The 16,475-nt window shown below is 37.6% G+C and overlaps 1 protein-coding gene across 1 annotated transcript in view; it reads right to left on the minus strand.

Annotated features, from left to right (window-relative positions):
- Nucleotides 1-2,665: 2,665 nt before the first annotated feature.
- Nucleotides 2,666-16,475, minus strand: part of LOC124606857 (general transcription and DNA repair factor IIH helicase subunit XPB) — a 95,846-nt gene continuing 82,036 nt past the window's right edge. The window contains exons 13-17 of the mRNA XM_047138938.1: nt 14,574-14,738; nt 12,393-12,579; nt 7,259-7,407; nt 4,210-4,347; nt 2,666-2,878 (exon numbers count right to left, since the gene is read on the minus strand). Coding sequence (XP_046994894.1) covers nt 2,756-2,878; nt 4,210-4,347; nt 7,259-7,407; nt 12,393-12,579; nt 14,574-14,738 — 762 coding nt within the window. The 3' untranslated portion in view covers nt 2,666-2,755. The remainder of the gene's footprint in view (nt 2,879-4,209; nt 4,348-7,258; nt 7,408-12,392; nt 12,580-14,573; nt 14,739-16,475) is intronic.

Raw genomic sequence — 16,475 nt, forward strand, 5'->3', positions numbered from 1 at the left:
ATGTAGACAAGACCCTTATTAAATAAAGGGCAGGATTTCATTTAGGAAAATCATGTTGTGGCCAGATCCTGAACCTAAACCTATATGCTGAAAATGGATATGAGAGGGGGCAGATCACAAGTGTGGAATTTGTGGACTAAACAGTGGAGTATGACACAGTAAATCATAATGAACAGGGAAGGAAGATTTATACAAGCAGCAAAGACTACTGATTAAGCATTTCATCCCAAGGCCTATAACAAAACAGGCAATTCTTTGGCATCCTGAACAAGAAAAGTTCATAGAGAATCCAGAAGGATGGTCTTCCTCAAGGCAGTTTGCTGCCACCACTGCTGTATATTATCCATGCCAATGACCAATCTGCTAGAACAAACACAAGATCTTTCATTTACGCCGACTACACAGCAGTTGCAATCCAAGGAAGAACATTTGAAGAGATAAAAATGAAACTGACTGCAGGCCTAAATGATCTGGCAGAATACTTTCACAATACGACCATTGCGAGAATGTGAAGCTCAAGATCTGCAGCTGAAATAATATTATATGCAAACTCACTAACAGTACATGGGCGCTCAACCAAATGTCTGGCAGAACTCTGCACACACACCAGGCGTGTTGAAACCACTCTGAACTAGACAGGCCACATTATAACTGGTTGTCTACAACCACTAGTTGACAATCTCTACCATCTTATAGGCACAGCATCCCTGGATATCAGATGAAGAACAGCGGCACAGACTGAGAAGAAAAAATAGGAAAACAATTCCAAGCAAAGCATCACATCCTAAGTGGAAGTCGAGAAAGAGCTTCCTTCGAACAATCAAAGCGATTACATCATCACCTTCTGCTTGCCAAATAGAATTGTGGCAAAACAAGGCAACTAGAAGCAAGTAATAGTCAAAATATGAAGAAGGAGCATGCGGCTGATTGCCAACTACCCTGCCAGACATGAAAGTCTTTGAAAAGACGCGGTGCAAACAAAACTTGAAGCGGTGATGCTAAATTACAGGAGATGCACCCTATGAGTGTGGAGAACTTCAAGATCAAGAACACCTCTTGGTCTTCCCAAAGTTGCTTGAAGCTTGCATGCTGGGTGACGTGTTTTCAGCAAATATCCAGCAATTGAGACTGCCAAATTCTCAGTCTCAAAAGCAATTGAAATCTACGGAGTCTTGTGTATTTATTGTAGATATGATTGGAATTTTAAAATAAATATATTGTATTTTCCTGGATACAAGAATAATGATATAATAAATGAAATGCTGTGGAATCAATGTAACATCAATAAGATGAAGAGCACCCAAGGTTTCAGTTTGTTGGGAGAAGTATGGCACTGAGAGATACACTTGCAAAGGTGAGCAAACAAAAGACACACTTGTTACTTTTTATTGAGAACTGTTTCAAATTGAGCTAAGGAAGAGATCAAAGGAATTCAGTTTTTGTTGTTATAATTAACCAGTTTACACCATGCAAAGATGTTCCAGAAACATGAGTGGAAATGGTTGGATGAGAAACTTCTTGTTATGTAAGGCTAATGGGTAGGCTCAGAGAACCAGTATTTGAGGTACACTGCAAAATTATCTTACTGTGTCAACTTTATGTTTCCTTAAGGAATTGGTGACCTCCAAATGATATGAATATGTAAGCTATAAGGGTGTCCCAGGAAGAATGGTGAATATTCTGGGGAGTGACAAGAATGATCATTTGAAGCAAAAAGCTTCACATGGACATATGTCTTACTCTGTACGGCTTCTGAGATGGAACACATTCACTGTACATTGTAATTTATTTTCCATATTATTCAGTACATTGACATTATTTGCATTGTACCACAGTAGTGTACAGAAAGTAGAGAGGAATAATTTTATACTGGATGTTTGTGGTCTATAGAGTCAGGAAACTACCTTAAATTGGCCTACAAGAACTAACTAAGCTACATTGAATGCACATCAAGTGAGATTTTCAGTATTCTCTCTCTTTCTTCATGCAAACTACGTGCTAGAGTAAAAAATGAATAGTATCTTTTTTGTAGTAAATTTAATGTGGTTTTATTTTGTATTGCAACACATTTTCATTGGAAGCTGCGGTTTTTGAATTATTCAGGAAAAATGTGCTTAAGTGGCATTAAATGTGTTCCAGCTCAGGAAACATTTGGAACAGGGCATATGAAAATATGGAGTTTTTTACTTTAAACGAGTCTTCCTGTAATATTCTTGAATACTGAGCCTTCCTTCTGAGACACCCTGTATACCCTTGCACAGACAAGAAGTGATTCAAACTCAATGAATATTCTGAAACATTGAGGAAAATTCTCACAAAAGCAGTAACCATTTAGTTGGCCCATTAAAAAATAAATATTTTAAGAGAATATATTATCCTCATTTTAAAATACTTCATTCAATGAGAGAGAGAGAGAGAGAGAGAGAGAGAGAGAGAGAGAGAGAGAGAGAGTGAGAGTGAGAGAGAGGGGGGGGGGGGGGTAGCATGTTCTTACTTGCGTATAGATTTTGTTGGAGATGATTTCACTGTCTTTTGTAAAGCATGGAACTATTTTTTTTATTAGTTTTCTACTAAAACAACTTGTTCATTAGATCATTCATAACACTACAGCTTCATTAGGGAAGAGAGTTGTAAAGTAACAGAAGAAATTTTTGAATATATTTTTATTTTAATATAAAAAATGCTTTTGGTTACAAAACTTTTGTACAAAATATTTTACAACATAACAAATCTTATAACAAGGAAACACTTATGGCTAGGCCCTGAACTTTTTGAACAGAGGGTGTTTGACATTTGAATGTGATGTCTTTTTATATTCCAAGTACACTGCATCATCAGCTCCAGATAAGGAACTCATGTTTCCTGGCCGCCTATGAACCTAGTAGAGAGAACAGAAAACAGTTAAACCAAATGTGGCAATGTTTGACAATGTTAAGGTATCAATGACTAAAATAATCTTACAAAAAATGTACATTCACTTTATTTTGATGGCTGGATTTTAATTTTGGACATATTTTGATCAGGAATAAGAGTTTTGCACAACACTGTCATACATTTGTGGTGCTGAAATAGAAATTGCCATACAGGAATGGAGAGAACTCTCATCCAAGTAATGAGGTCCAAGTCGCATAAAATGTTTAAATTTCACAAAAATGTGCGCTATGATTTGGGTACATCACAGCCACAGAGAACCAATTATACTTACACACACACACACACACACACACACACACACACACACACTCTCTTATTACAATGGGGTCCCCACTCCCAAAGACATTTTAAAGATACTGCTAGCTCCCGTCCATCTCTCCATCCCCCAAGCAGGAATCTATGTACCCTACCTGTCAGCATATAGTGCACTCTGCATGTTCAAATGCGACAAAGTGTTTCAAAATATTAGCAGATTGTGAGACTGAGGCAGCATGTGGAAACTAGCCTGATATTTAGGTACAGCAATGTAGAAAAATGCCTAAAAGCAACATCCAGGCTTGCTGACACACATGCTCCCCTCATTAATCGTGGGACTTTCCTGTGTCCCAGAAATGGACACTTTAATGTGCTTGGATATCCAGGTCAGTCAATCAGTGTAATTATTAAGAAATATCATGCCTCTTTGAGAATTTTTGTGCAATATCATGCCTATTTCATTTTGTGAAATGTACTCTTCAGAAGCTGCCTAATGTCTATGAAAGTATTGTCTGTTTGAGCTTTAACTTATCATTTGTTTCAGTTCCCTACCCTATTTTAAACTGTGCTGTCAAGTGTGGATCGAAAATACTTAAAATTATTCTGCTCAACAAGTACAGAACTCATGTTATCCAAACTGTGTAGTCACTGTCTCGTGCCAAACACTTGGAGAAATCCACAGAAAGTTTCCTGCAGTTGATATTGTGTAGTACCAGATCTTCACTCATGACATTTGGCCCCCAACGGCAACAGTCATTTTGAATGGCTACTATAGGTGACAGAAAAAAAAGTGTCTCTATAACAGATGACCTAGTGTGGGAGTCAGTGTAGCAACTGTTCTATTCTCCCCATCCCCAGCCCATTTCTGAAACTACATGATACTGGAGGTTACTTCCAGATGATAATCAAACAATGTGTTCTTGGCCAAGTGTCGGCCTTTTTATGCTATGTTATCTTCCTTTACCCCTATCATACTATGTCTCCACACACACTGCAACATCCATACTAGTAAATACTTACTGATGGACCAGAACTTGAAGCAGATCGGGGTCCTTCTCCAGGGATACGTTCCTCATCAGCATCTGCATCACTTGCTGCTAGTACCTGCTGTAGCAGCTGCCCTTGTTCTTCACGAGTTCCATATAGTAGGTCTGGTTCCTAAAAATATAAAATAGACTTTAAGACTAGGTGAAATACTTCTTCCTGTTTTATCAACACTCTCAAAAACAGCAATTCCCAGATTACAAAAATGACTGAAAACAAACACGCACACACGCAAGCAGTATCATTTCCCGTGCTTTGTGAGTCTTCTGATCCCTGGTTTCAAAGAATTTTTTCCTCTCTTTCAATATGTTTTTCTTGTTTCCAATCTTCACTCAATGTGAATGAATTTTAGAAAAATCCGAAAGTGTTTTAGCCTTGCTTCAGTGGTAGATAAGTAAATTAAATTAGATGTAAACTGGAACAGCAGTGTTAAGATGCCCAGGACATAAATCAACAATATCAAAACAATTTTCACTCTTCTAGTTTCACCTGCTGACTACTGTTCCCTTATTTCTTGGCTATATCCTCACTTTTAAACATATTAAATGTACATCTAAAAAAACACTACAACATAAGAAGTTGAAGACAAAATGAAGCAATGATAAATAAAATAGAACTATGGGAAAACTTTTCTCATATGGCAATTAAGACACATTTTCCACTCTCTAGAAATATACTCGCATCTGTGAAGGAAGGAAGGAAGATTATAGTCAAACGTCGCATTGATGAGGTTTTCAGAGATAAAGCACAAACTCAGGGGATTGGGGGAGTATGCGAAGAAAATTCGATGAGTCTTTCTCAAAGGAACTCTCAACATTTGCCGTATGTAATTTAAGGAAACCACAGAAAACTTAAATTTGCATGCCCTGATGTGAGTCCAGCATCTTCAGCTCATGTGCAATGAGTTGTTCTCATCTTCTGACATAATAATTTTAACTATGACTGAAGTTTTTTTATAGCAAGGTGAAGGTTGTAAAGCAAAACCAATTGCAGTCAGTGCAATTCGGACTGTAAAGGGTACAACCAAATGCAGAGTGAACTATATGACATAGTGGCACACTACTGGATCCATACTTTAAAATAACTTGGTTTAGCTACACAGAATTACATTCCTTGCTGGGTTTTTAAAAAATATTCTGTTTTGTATTGATTATATTCCATGCTTTTTTTAAAATTCTTTTTTGTAGCTTAATGTGGATTCTTCAGAGATGTCTTGGGTATACCTTTTAATGAGCTTGAACCCTTGTTCCACCCATAATAAACTCATTACTTAGCAGGAAGTTTACAAAGCCACTTGGGGCATTGGGTGGTTTGCTCAACTCTCATTTGGAAGGAGTAATTTTCAAATCCACATCTGGCCACCCAGATGCTTTTATAAATCAACTGAAACAAATACTGAAATGGTTCTCATTAAAAAGGACACTACCAATTTCCTTCCCCATCATTGCCTATTCTGAGAATGTGCTCCGTATCTAATGACCTTTTTATGAGTGGGGCATTAAACTACCCTCGATTCAATCATAAAAGTTTATGGTTGAGGCACATACTACAGTTCAGCATAAAGACAAAATGACCACTCAACATGGGCAGAATTCAATGTTTTGTTCTTCCTTAGAATGGAAGCAGTTTTACATATCCAGGCACATAAATATACTGTTGACCATCAAATATATCATCCATCCTCTACAAGTTTGGTTATCTTCTTTAGGTAAAGATCGTCTGTGGTTGAGAAACATTCCTAAAAGTATTTTAGGATTAAAGGAGACCACTTACCAAATAGCAAAAGCACTGAGTTGTCAAAAGGCACACACAAAAGAAAAAAACTCCATAGCTTTCAGAGTTATCCTTTGATGAGCTACAGCTGTGGTAGTCAACCTGGTCCCTAATGCACACTAGTAGGCCGTAAGGGTTTTAAAAACATTTTCATTAGATTTCATAAAATGTTAATGTAAAGTATTTGGTATGTAATTTTTATGATATGCTCTAACTTGCTATAACTCTGCTTTACACATTTTATAAAGTAAAGTTACTTCCCTTCTTTACAAATCATCTTTGCTGTGGAAATGGTGGGCAGTTAGAAAATTTTACAGTTAACAGAGATAGAAAGGTGGACGATAGGTAAAAAGGTTTACTACCCCTGAGGCCAGGGTATGGGATGGGCGGCTAGCAGCACAGAGGGAAGTGGCCGGTTAGCTGGCTAGGAATTTAGGAGGGAGGTGTGGCATGTACATGTGCTGGCATGATTGTAGCGACTGCTGGGAAGCAGCACACACTGGAGGTGATGTGGGGATGTGAAATGGTAGGGGTGACAGTACAGAGGAGGATGGAGGGGCAGTGGGTTACCTGAGATTGAGGACTGGACAATTACGGGAGCAGAAGATGTGTTGCAAGGGGCTTGGCTTGGGTTGTGAAGCAGCGGCAAAACTGAGCATATTGTGCTCAGCTGCAGTTGTGCCAATGAGTGGCCAACTTTGTTCTTAGCACCAATTTGGCAGTGGTCATTCATCCTGATGGACGGCTGGTTGTAGTCATACCTACATAGAAGGCTGTGCAGCACAGTTGGTATATGACATTGGCTGCTTTCACAGGTGACCCAGCCTCTGATGGGATAGGATAAGCCTGTGGCAGGACTTGAGTAAGATGTGCTGGCTGGGTGGACTGGGCAAGTCTTGCACCTTGGTCTACCACAGAGATATGACCCCTATGGCAATGGGCTGGGAATGGGAGTGGCATAGGGATGGACTAGGATGTTGTGAAGGTTGTGTGTGGGCAATGGAACAATACCTTAGAAGGGTTGGAAAGGACCTTGGGTCTGACGTCCCTCATTTCTGGGTGGGATGAGAATAACCAAAGCCATGTCAAAGGCTATAGCCCAGTTGTTCCAGTCCAGGGTGATAATCGATGATATAGTAATGTTTTGTATTTACAGCTTGAACTGATCAAAAAATAAAATGAGAGTTTCTTATCAAACACAAATAAATATGGCATGAAATACTGTATAAAATGAAAATCTACTGCACATTACCTCTTCCATTCCAGCAAGTTTAGTAATAACTTTGTAGCTATAGCCTTGGTTAACAAGGAATCGTTGTCTTTTACGCGAGTAGCTCATTTCCATTGTATCCTGTGACACCAGGGTGTAGAAAAAGGCATTGTATTCCTCTGCTATTGCTCCTGTACCAAACATATAAAATATACAGCTGAAATATGACTGCAACTTGAGAAACTGTTCTTCATATAATTTATATCTTGCAGAAGGTATAAGATTCGATTTGATTTGATTTTTTATTGGTCCAGTTTTATCATATAGCACAAATTGTACAATTGATATTGGACAGGTCAAAGATAAGTTACAATAATACGACAGAGTAGAAACAGTGCTTTATTAGAAATGCCTTTAGTTTAGCTTTAAATATTGCATGAGTAGTATTTTTTATTTCCTCTGGTATCTTATTGTGTAGTGTTACACCAATGTTAATTACGCTCCTCTGATAGGTGGTTGTTCTGTGATATTTTTGATGTATATTTGATTCCCTTCTGGTACTATAGTTGTGTACACTTTTGTTCTGTAGCAGTTTGCCTGTTTCAGGAGGTAGTCCCTAGTGAACAAGATAGTTTCATAAATGAATAAACTTGGAACATTTAGAACACCAAGCTCAGTAAAATGGGATTTACAGGACTCCATCTTTTTAAGGCCACAAATTATTCATAAAGCTCTTTTTTGCATTCTAAAGACCTTTACACTGTGAGTTGAGTATGCCCAGAAAATGATCCCATATCGGATTAGTGAGTGGAACTGTGCATAGTATGCCTGCAGTACTGTTGTTTTGCTTGTTGTAGTGTTTAAAATTCTTAGGCCGTAGCACACAGAAGATAATTTTCTACACAAGTTATTTATATGTGTGTCCCACTTTAAGTCTTGCTGAACCCAAAGACCCAAGAATTTTGTGACACTTACATTTTCTAGGGGATCATTTTTTAATTGGGCTTGAATAGACATTTGATTAGTTGGAGGAATTAAATGAAAATCGACACATACAGTTTTTTCAGTATTTATAATGAGTTTGTTTTTTGTGAACCACTCAGAGTGTCTTTTCATAGAACTTTCTGCTGTGGACCACAAAGTTTCTGGACTGGATCCAGTGAGCAATATGCTGGTGTCATCGGCAAACAGGATAGTTTTTGTGGGACTCGTATATTCAACTAAGTCGTCCCCATAAATCAAGAAGAGTAGTGGACCTAGGATTGAGCCCTGTGGTACACCATATTTTATTGGTAATTCCCTAGAAAGAAAGGAGTTGTTTCTTGTTTTATTCATTTTGTTGAATTCATACTGAAGTGATACTTTCTGCCTGCGGTTTTTTAGGTATGAACACAACCAGCTATGTGCTACACCTCTTACTCCTCGTCTTTCTAATTTTTCGAGCAGAATGTTATGGTCCAGGACATCGAAGGCTTTTGATAGATCTAGAAAAATACCTGCAGCTAATTTATGTTGATCAAGGGATTTTAAAATGCAGTCTAAGAATTCGAAAATTGCTGTCTTTGTAGATTTAGACTTTCTAAAACCATGTTGTTGTACTGTAAGAGGTGCATATTTATTTATGAAACTTAAAAGCCTGTCATAGAAGAGCTTTACTACAATTTTTGAGAAGGAACTTAACTGTGACACGGGTCGGTAGTTTGATATTTTTTTCAGAAGAACCTTTTTTTTAGCAGTGGTGAAACTTCTGCTATTTTAAAAATATCTGGGAATACACCAGTTTTTAAAGAGAGGTTGAAAATTTTTGCCAAGGGGTTTGCTATGTGGCGAGCACATGCTTTTAATATGAAATCAGGTACTTTATCAAGACCACTTGACATTTTACTGCTTAATGACTTAATTTTACTTATAATTTCATTGGGGTTTGTTTCATACATATACATAGAAGCATTGAAGGTCACTGAATTGCTGGAGAAACTTGGGACTGGTCCTTGACAGTGTACTTGAATGAGGTCTTCAGCTAGTGGGGTGAAGTATTCATTGAATTTTTCCACAACTGAATTTGGGTCTGTGACTTTTGAGCCTTCTAGTGTTAATGATACATTCTCTTTCTTTGGCACTGAACTACAAGTTTCTTTCTTTATAACTCTCCACGTGGATCTCATTTTGTTAGATGAGTTGCTTATCAAATCGTCATTCCACATAATTTTTGCCTCTTCGACTACTCTACCATAGATTCTTTTGTAGGCTTTTGAATAATCTGCGAATTCTTGGGTTACTCTATATTTCTTACAAGAGTACTGCAGAAATCTGTTTCTCTCACTGGAAATTTTTATGCCTTTAGTTACCCATTGCTTATTATTGTTAGGTTTTACTGTTTTTACTACTTTTGGAAATGCTACATTAAAATTGTGAACAAAGATCCTCTGAAAACTCATGTACATGCTATCAACATTGTTCTGAGTGGCGATGCTTTCCCAGTTTTCCTTCGCCAGTAAGAGATTAAAAATTCTAATGTTATCTTCAGAGAAGGTTCTTTTTTCAACTACTTTTCCGGAACTGATACTACTTGTTGGCATTTCTATACACAGCAGCTGTGCCTCATGATCACTATAACCCATGCTCAGTACTCTGCTTGTGAATCTGTAAGTTGTTTCTGAGATGAATATTTGGTCAATAATGGAATTTGTGCATTCTGTTAATCTTGTTGAACAGTGTATTGTGGGGATCATATTGAATGTGTTGGTCATATTTATCAAAGCATCTCTGCTGCTGCTGTCTTTTGAAAAATCAATATTGAAATCCCCACAAAGCACTATCTTCATATTTAGTGTACAGATTGTGTTCAACAGAACCTCTAGTTTATTCATGAAGACTGACAGGTTTCCACTTGGTGCTCTGTATATGTTAATAACTATGAAATTAAGCTCTGGCAGTTTGGTAATGGAAAGCTCAAAGTCTTTTTCAATTGAGTCAATATAACTTTTACTGACATCACAGAACTTTATTTGTTCTTTCACAAAGATAGCAGAGCCACCATGTTTGGAAAACTCTCGGTTAAAATGACTTGCTAATCTATATCCTGAGATTGAGGTTAATTTTACTTCGTCATTTCGTAGCCAATGTTCAGTAATGCAAATTATATCTATGTTTAGTGCATACTGGAGTAGTGCTTCCAACATGGAAATTTTATTTGTGAGTGACAGAACGTTATGGTGTAGTATAGCAAAATCTGGGTACTTAGTAACTTTAGTTGAAACGGTTTCTGATTCTTTATCTAATGGCATTTCTAATACAGCACTTACCCTAAAAAATTTTCTGTATGTTTCTTGTGTGTGGCTTCTGTTCGCTGGTGGCAATCAGCAGGTGAGTTAACTTCAGTAGACATGAACGATTTTTTAATCCCCAAAACATGGTGTTTTCTTAAAAAATTGTGTTCTAAAAGGTAATATTTTTATTAATGAGAAACATCCTATTCTTGTTCACTTTCTGGTCCACTAAATTCAATGTCACACTCAGGATCATTATAACTTTTGTTGTGAAATATTCAAAGCTGCACAAAGTAAAAACAATATCTAGTGGAAGCACCTCAACCAAAACATGAGAGCCAGGCTACACAAGTAGGACCAGATGCTCTCTAGCACTGAACACTTAACTATCACTGCTGAAATGGATATAAGAAGTGTGACTGGAAAGTTTTAAAAATGTATCCACTACTGCTTACTGGTCTGGCGGGTAGGTACATGGAGGGTGGGGAGTGAGTCATTGCCTTGTCCTCTAATGCTCTCTGACAGGAAACTGTGTTTCCTTTATTCAGTTCATTGTGGCAGCTGGTTGAGAGTGGGTCTGTTAGGGCTTGTTCCCAGATTCTGTCTGCGTGAAAATTGACTTATAAATGGAGCACAGAGTTCGTGTGAAATTTTGTTTTAAAACTGGTAAATCAGCTTCTGAGATTTATGAACTATTAAAAACAGCTTTTGGAGACAATTGTATGAGCCAGTCAAATGTTTTTGTCTGGTTCAACAGATTTAAAAATAGCTGCGAATCATTTGAAGAGGAACGACGGTCCTGCCATCCTTCCACCTCAAAAACTAATGAAAATGTTATGAAAGTTCGTGACTTAGTGCACTCTGATCATAGATTTATAATTAGGGAGATGGCTGATGAACTTAATTTAAGTTTCTATGCAGTTCAGTCAATTTTAACTGAAGATCTGAACATGCATCTAGTGTCCACAAAATTCACTCCAAAAGTGTTGTCAAGTGAACCAGAGACAATACCGACCTGAAGTGTGCCAAGGACTGATCAATCGGACTAAAAATTGCCCAGATTTGTTAAATAGGGTAATTATAGGTGACAAATCATGAGTATATGGATATGATCCTGAAACCAAAGTGCAGTCTTTGCAGTGGGACTCCAGGTTCACCACGAACGAAAAAAGCATGGCAAAACTGGTCGAAGGTGAAGACAATATTTTCAATTGTACCGGTATCGTGCATAATGAATTAACCAGGAATACTACAAATGTATCCTTGAGCATTTGCGCAAAAAGGTGCTGAAGAAAAGGCCTGCGTTGTGAAAGGCAGGAATTGATGCTACACTATGACAATGCTCCAGCTCATTGTGCCTTCTCCACCGTTGAATTTTTGACCAAATTCAAAATTCCTGTGCTTCCACAACCGCCATATTCCCCTGATTTGGCCCCTGTGGACTTCTACCTGTTCCCTAAACTGAAATTTTCACTGAAAGGTAAGCAATTCGACGCAATTGAAGACATCCAGGCAAATACGGAGAGCATCCTTAACACACTTCAGGAAAAAAATTCCAGAAATGTTTCCAAAAGTGGAAACACCGTTGGAGTCAGTGTGTTCAGTCAGAAGGGGGGTATTTTGAAGGAGATGCATCACAGTAGCATGTAAGTACCACCATTGTACAATTACAAACCCATTCTTAAAACCTCGTAAGTGGGGTTTTATTTTATTTTATTTTTAATGTCTGCTCTTACGTTGCTCAGGATTTTAATTTTCTGTCAAAATGATAAAAATTAAACAACTCGGGGTTTTATGTTAAGGGGTTAATGTGTAATCAGTGAATAAAAATTAAAAGACTGCAAATAGTTACATCTTCCACCACGATTTTAAATAAAGTTAATCAAAATAATGTTAAAATCACTAACCTTTCTTAGCTCGAAGAATACGACCCAGTCGCTGAGCTTCCTGTCTACGGGAGCCTCCATGCGATGAGATCTGGATCAACACATTTGCTTCTGGAAGATCAAATGATGTGTCAGCCACTTTACTGACAAATATGGTGTTAACTTTTGGGTTGAATTTGAAGTTCTGAAGTATCTGTATTCTCTCACTCTGTTTAACAAGAAAAAGATATTAACATTCCTCTTGATGAAGAATAATTTGGTATAATTTAGTCACTGAGCACCACAAGTAAATGTATGTATTTGCTTTTTAATTAGTTTACAAAGAATTAACTAAAAAATTAAATTCAAGAGCATCAGTGAACCTAAAAGTGTTTGTGCTATATGTATAAAAGCAGCAAAAGGCAGTTTCAGCATTCAAAATACAGGCAATAAAAATGTTGTACTGGTGAAAACATAAATGTATTACACCAGCTGAAGATGACTGAAGACTGAAACATGTCTTGGCATAAATAAAGCTAAACAAAAAGAGGCTGGTTGCAGTATTTCTTCAAGTAATTAAATTCACAGCCATTCACTCAACTACCATTAACATGGATAAATTAATGTGAACACTATTTCTAAAATTACAACAGAAGAAAGTACATTTGAGAAAGACTGGAAAAGACAAAAATATACCACCTGAACTGCATCAAATCAAGGATTTAGAGACAAAGTAAACAAAATACTGGAATTCAAAAGCATACTCAGGCATAGATTTTGAACATTATCAAGCAGTGATGAACAGTAGGTTGAAATTCCAAAGAATAAGAGGGAGCACAGAATAGGTACCAGGATACTGTCAAATTAAGGAAGAATGAAATGAACTGGAATTCTGCAGATGAGTAGCCAGCAAGCTTCAGAGTATTAAATAGATTATCAGTGTGTGAGTGAAGTATACGACAGAAGGAACTAATTATGACTAGAGGTGCTGCTGTAAGTAATGCACAGACAGTGATGACAAAGCCAAAGATAACACATTAAACATTGTGGTTTATTAACGAAAGATGGGACTAAGAGAAAACAAGTGTAAGCATAGATTGCTTCTAAATTAAATCCACAAAAAGAGCAAAGAAGTATCTACATCTATATGGATACTCTGGAGGTGAAGATACTGAAGCAATATGGACAGAGGAAAAATATATGTTCTGTTGCGGAAGATTTAACTGGTTTTGGTAAAATAAAAAGCAAAGATGTTAATTAATGAAGTGCAGCTGAGAATCCTGAGTAGTGGAAAAAAACAGCATATATACAGCAAGATTACACGAAGACTGGAAATAGCTGTCCTATAGCACAATAGGAGGAGGAGGAGGAGAAGAAGAAGAAGCAGATAGAGGAGGAGGAGGAGGAGATTGATGGGGTATCAATCGAAATGTGATTTGAATAAGAGCAAGCACAGAAATCAAGCAAGTCAGCAAGAATCAATGTGATAACTTCAGAGTTATTTTAATCAGTGAGTGTCGAAATGTGATTTGAATAAGAGCAAGCACAGAAATCAAGCAAGTCAGCAAGAATCAATGTGATAACTTCAGAGTTATTTTAATCAGTGAGTGTATACAAGAACATGAATATTATTTTGTCTTGTGTTCAAAATCTGTGAAAAACATGAGACATACCCTGAGACTTCAGAAGATTGGGAAGAAACACTGAAGAAGCACTGGCTGGAGAACTGTTTTCTTTAAAGTGAAGTTAAAGAAACCAGAAGCAGCTGCAATGCTATATTTAGTAATGGAAGGAATAATAGGGGAAAAGAAAGGTTTTCTTCACATTTTGGACCTAGAGAAAGTCATTAGCTTGTGCCCAGAAGGAACTGCAGAGAAGAACAAACTATAAAGGAGATAAGAATTACTGTACAAATGATGAGAGTATTGACGTCAGTGGATTTAGTAAGTATGCAAAGCTAAAAAGAATAATAGTACACAGGAAAAGATGAAAGATGGAATCAGATAACGTAAAGGCTTGAAACCAGCAATTATGTGAACATTGTTTCCGAGTCACTGCTTAGACAACTGGGACAAGAGAGGCACAATTGTAGGTCATGTATGGAGATAGGTCATGACATTTTGGAAGGCAGGAAAGTTAGAGGCAATGGCAACAGTCACAAAACTGAGAGGGCTATAGTGCAGGAGACAACGATATATAGAGTGCTGCATGGTATATACCAACCTGGGATGTGGGGCCATAGATGTATGGTTTGTTCATTTTGATGGCATAATGTTTTAAAGCAAAAACATTATCAGAAAACACAATCGTCTTGTCTCCACGCCTTTCATGGTAGCGGACCAGGTACTGCGTTGCACGAAATTTGTTTGGATTCATCACATACAGAAGCTGTGGGGATAAAATAAATTACTACATTATATAAATAGGACACAAATCAGAATTTTTCTCAGTAGTATGTATACCAAATTATACAAATTTTATGGCCATTTCAATGGTCTTAACTGATACAATATTTCCCAGTCATTTATACACTAAATTATACATATTATCATGAGACACAGTAGTTAAGTAGTTACATCTCATAGCTGGCATACGGCCAGAGAAAGAATCGTGGTAATATAAATAAGACAGAGTCTTAGGAAACACTGAATTCTCCAGTGGTAACATTTCAACTAAAATCTGTCCACATGCCTCTTGATGCTGTCAGTTGTTATGGGGAAAATGGTTAATGTTTGGATTGCCATTCTGAAGGTTCAACCAAGAACAGCCACGGGCTATGACACTTGTTGATAATTAATTTTGGTTATTGCCTATTGATGGAATAAGATCATGACCTCATTCCAATTACATTTTGCTGTTGGTGCAGTCACAAGAAGAATAATACCATTGAGTACTCAGGGCAGAAGACTTTATTAATGTGATATTTGTGTAATGTGGGTAATGACATGTTTGCCACTGAATATAAACTTCTTAGGGTATTAATGACTGGGAGACTTTTTCTTGTGTTGCTCGATTGCCTGGTGCAACTCTTTCTATTTGACAGCACTTCAGCAACACTCCAATCGAACAAAATCTTCGACTCAGCCTGGTACCCTGCGATCTACAGGCAGCTGTTGTGGCATAACGTCAAGTGCTGGCACTTCGACCAGGAACATTACTGCAGAGAGAGCTGTGAGAAGACATCAGCCAATAGTATGCTGAGTGACCCCTCTCTCAGATGACACAGAGACAGGAGCAGTGTCTACATGAAGAGAATATAAGCGCTGGGGCTAAGTTGAAGTCTAGTCTATCTACAAACTCTACAGCAGTGACTTATGAACGATACTGCTGGACTTGTATTGGAACTGCATGTACTGAAGAGAATGCTTAGGTTTGCTTATGTTTCATGTCGCCCTTTGCTTGTGACACCTGATTGTACATTTCTCAAAGTTGAGCACTGTCAATTATCTTTCTGTAATAAAGATCTGTTAATAGGATTTGCTTGAATTGTTGTCTAGTGATCCGAGAAAGCAGGTTTCCTAGGCACCCTATATTAGACGAGTGGGCAGAACACAACAGCAACGATGCTAACTGCTAGACCATAAGCTGTGGATATGTTTAATACTTATAATTCATTACAGTTAGGTGTATTTGCAATAGGAATGTCTATGTGATTATTGGACACCACTGGAGGACATCTATGTTTCCAGATTAGTCTCAGTTTAACTTGCAAAGTGATTGCAACCATCCCCCCCCCCCCCCCCCCCCCCCTTTGTTTCTGGTTGTTCAAGAAGCCATTATCATCTACGAAAGAAGCCATTATCCTCAAAGAGGCATATGTTAAATGGAATTCCTCATGCCACTTTCAACCAGGCAGGGTTGATCTCATGGATAAATACCTTCAACAGCAAATAACTCAACCATATATAATTGCCAGCTGTCTACTGTTGTAATCACTTAGAGCTTATCTGGTGTGATATAATCATGTTGAATTTACCACTCTTCAACAGTCAAAGATTGATTGCAAGCACTCTCTCAACCTTTGACCTACTGTTTTGGACTAAAGCAATATACTCCCTTTAATCTAAAGGAACAGGAAAGACCTTGGTGAAACATACGAGGGTTGGAACTTAAATGGTGACAACT

Source organism: Schistocerca americana, chromosome 3 (genome assembly GCF_021461395.2).
Source record: "Schistocerca americana isolate TAMUIC-IGC-003095 chromosome 3, iqSchAmer2.1, whole genome shotgun sequence".
NCBI classification, from domain to species: Eukaryota; Metazoa; Arthropoda; class Insecta; order Orthoptera; family Acrididae; genus Schistocerca; species Schistocerca americana.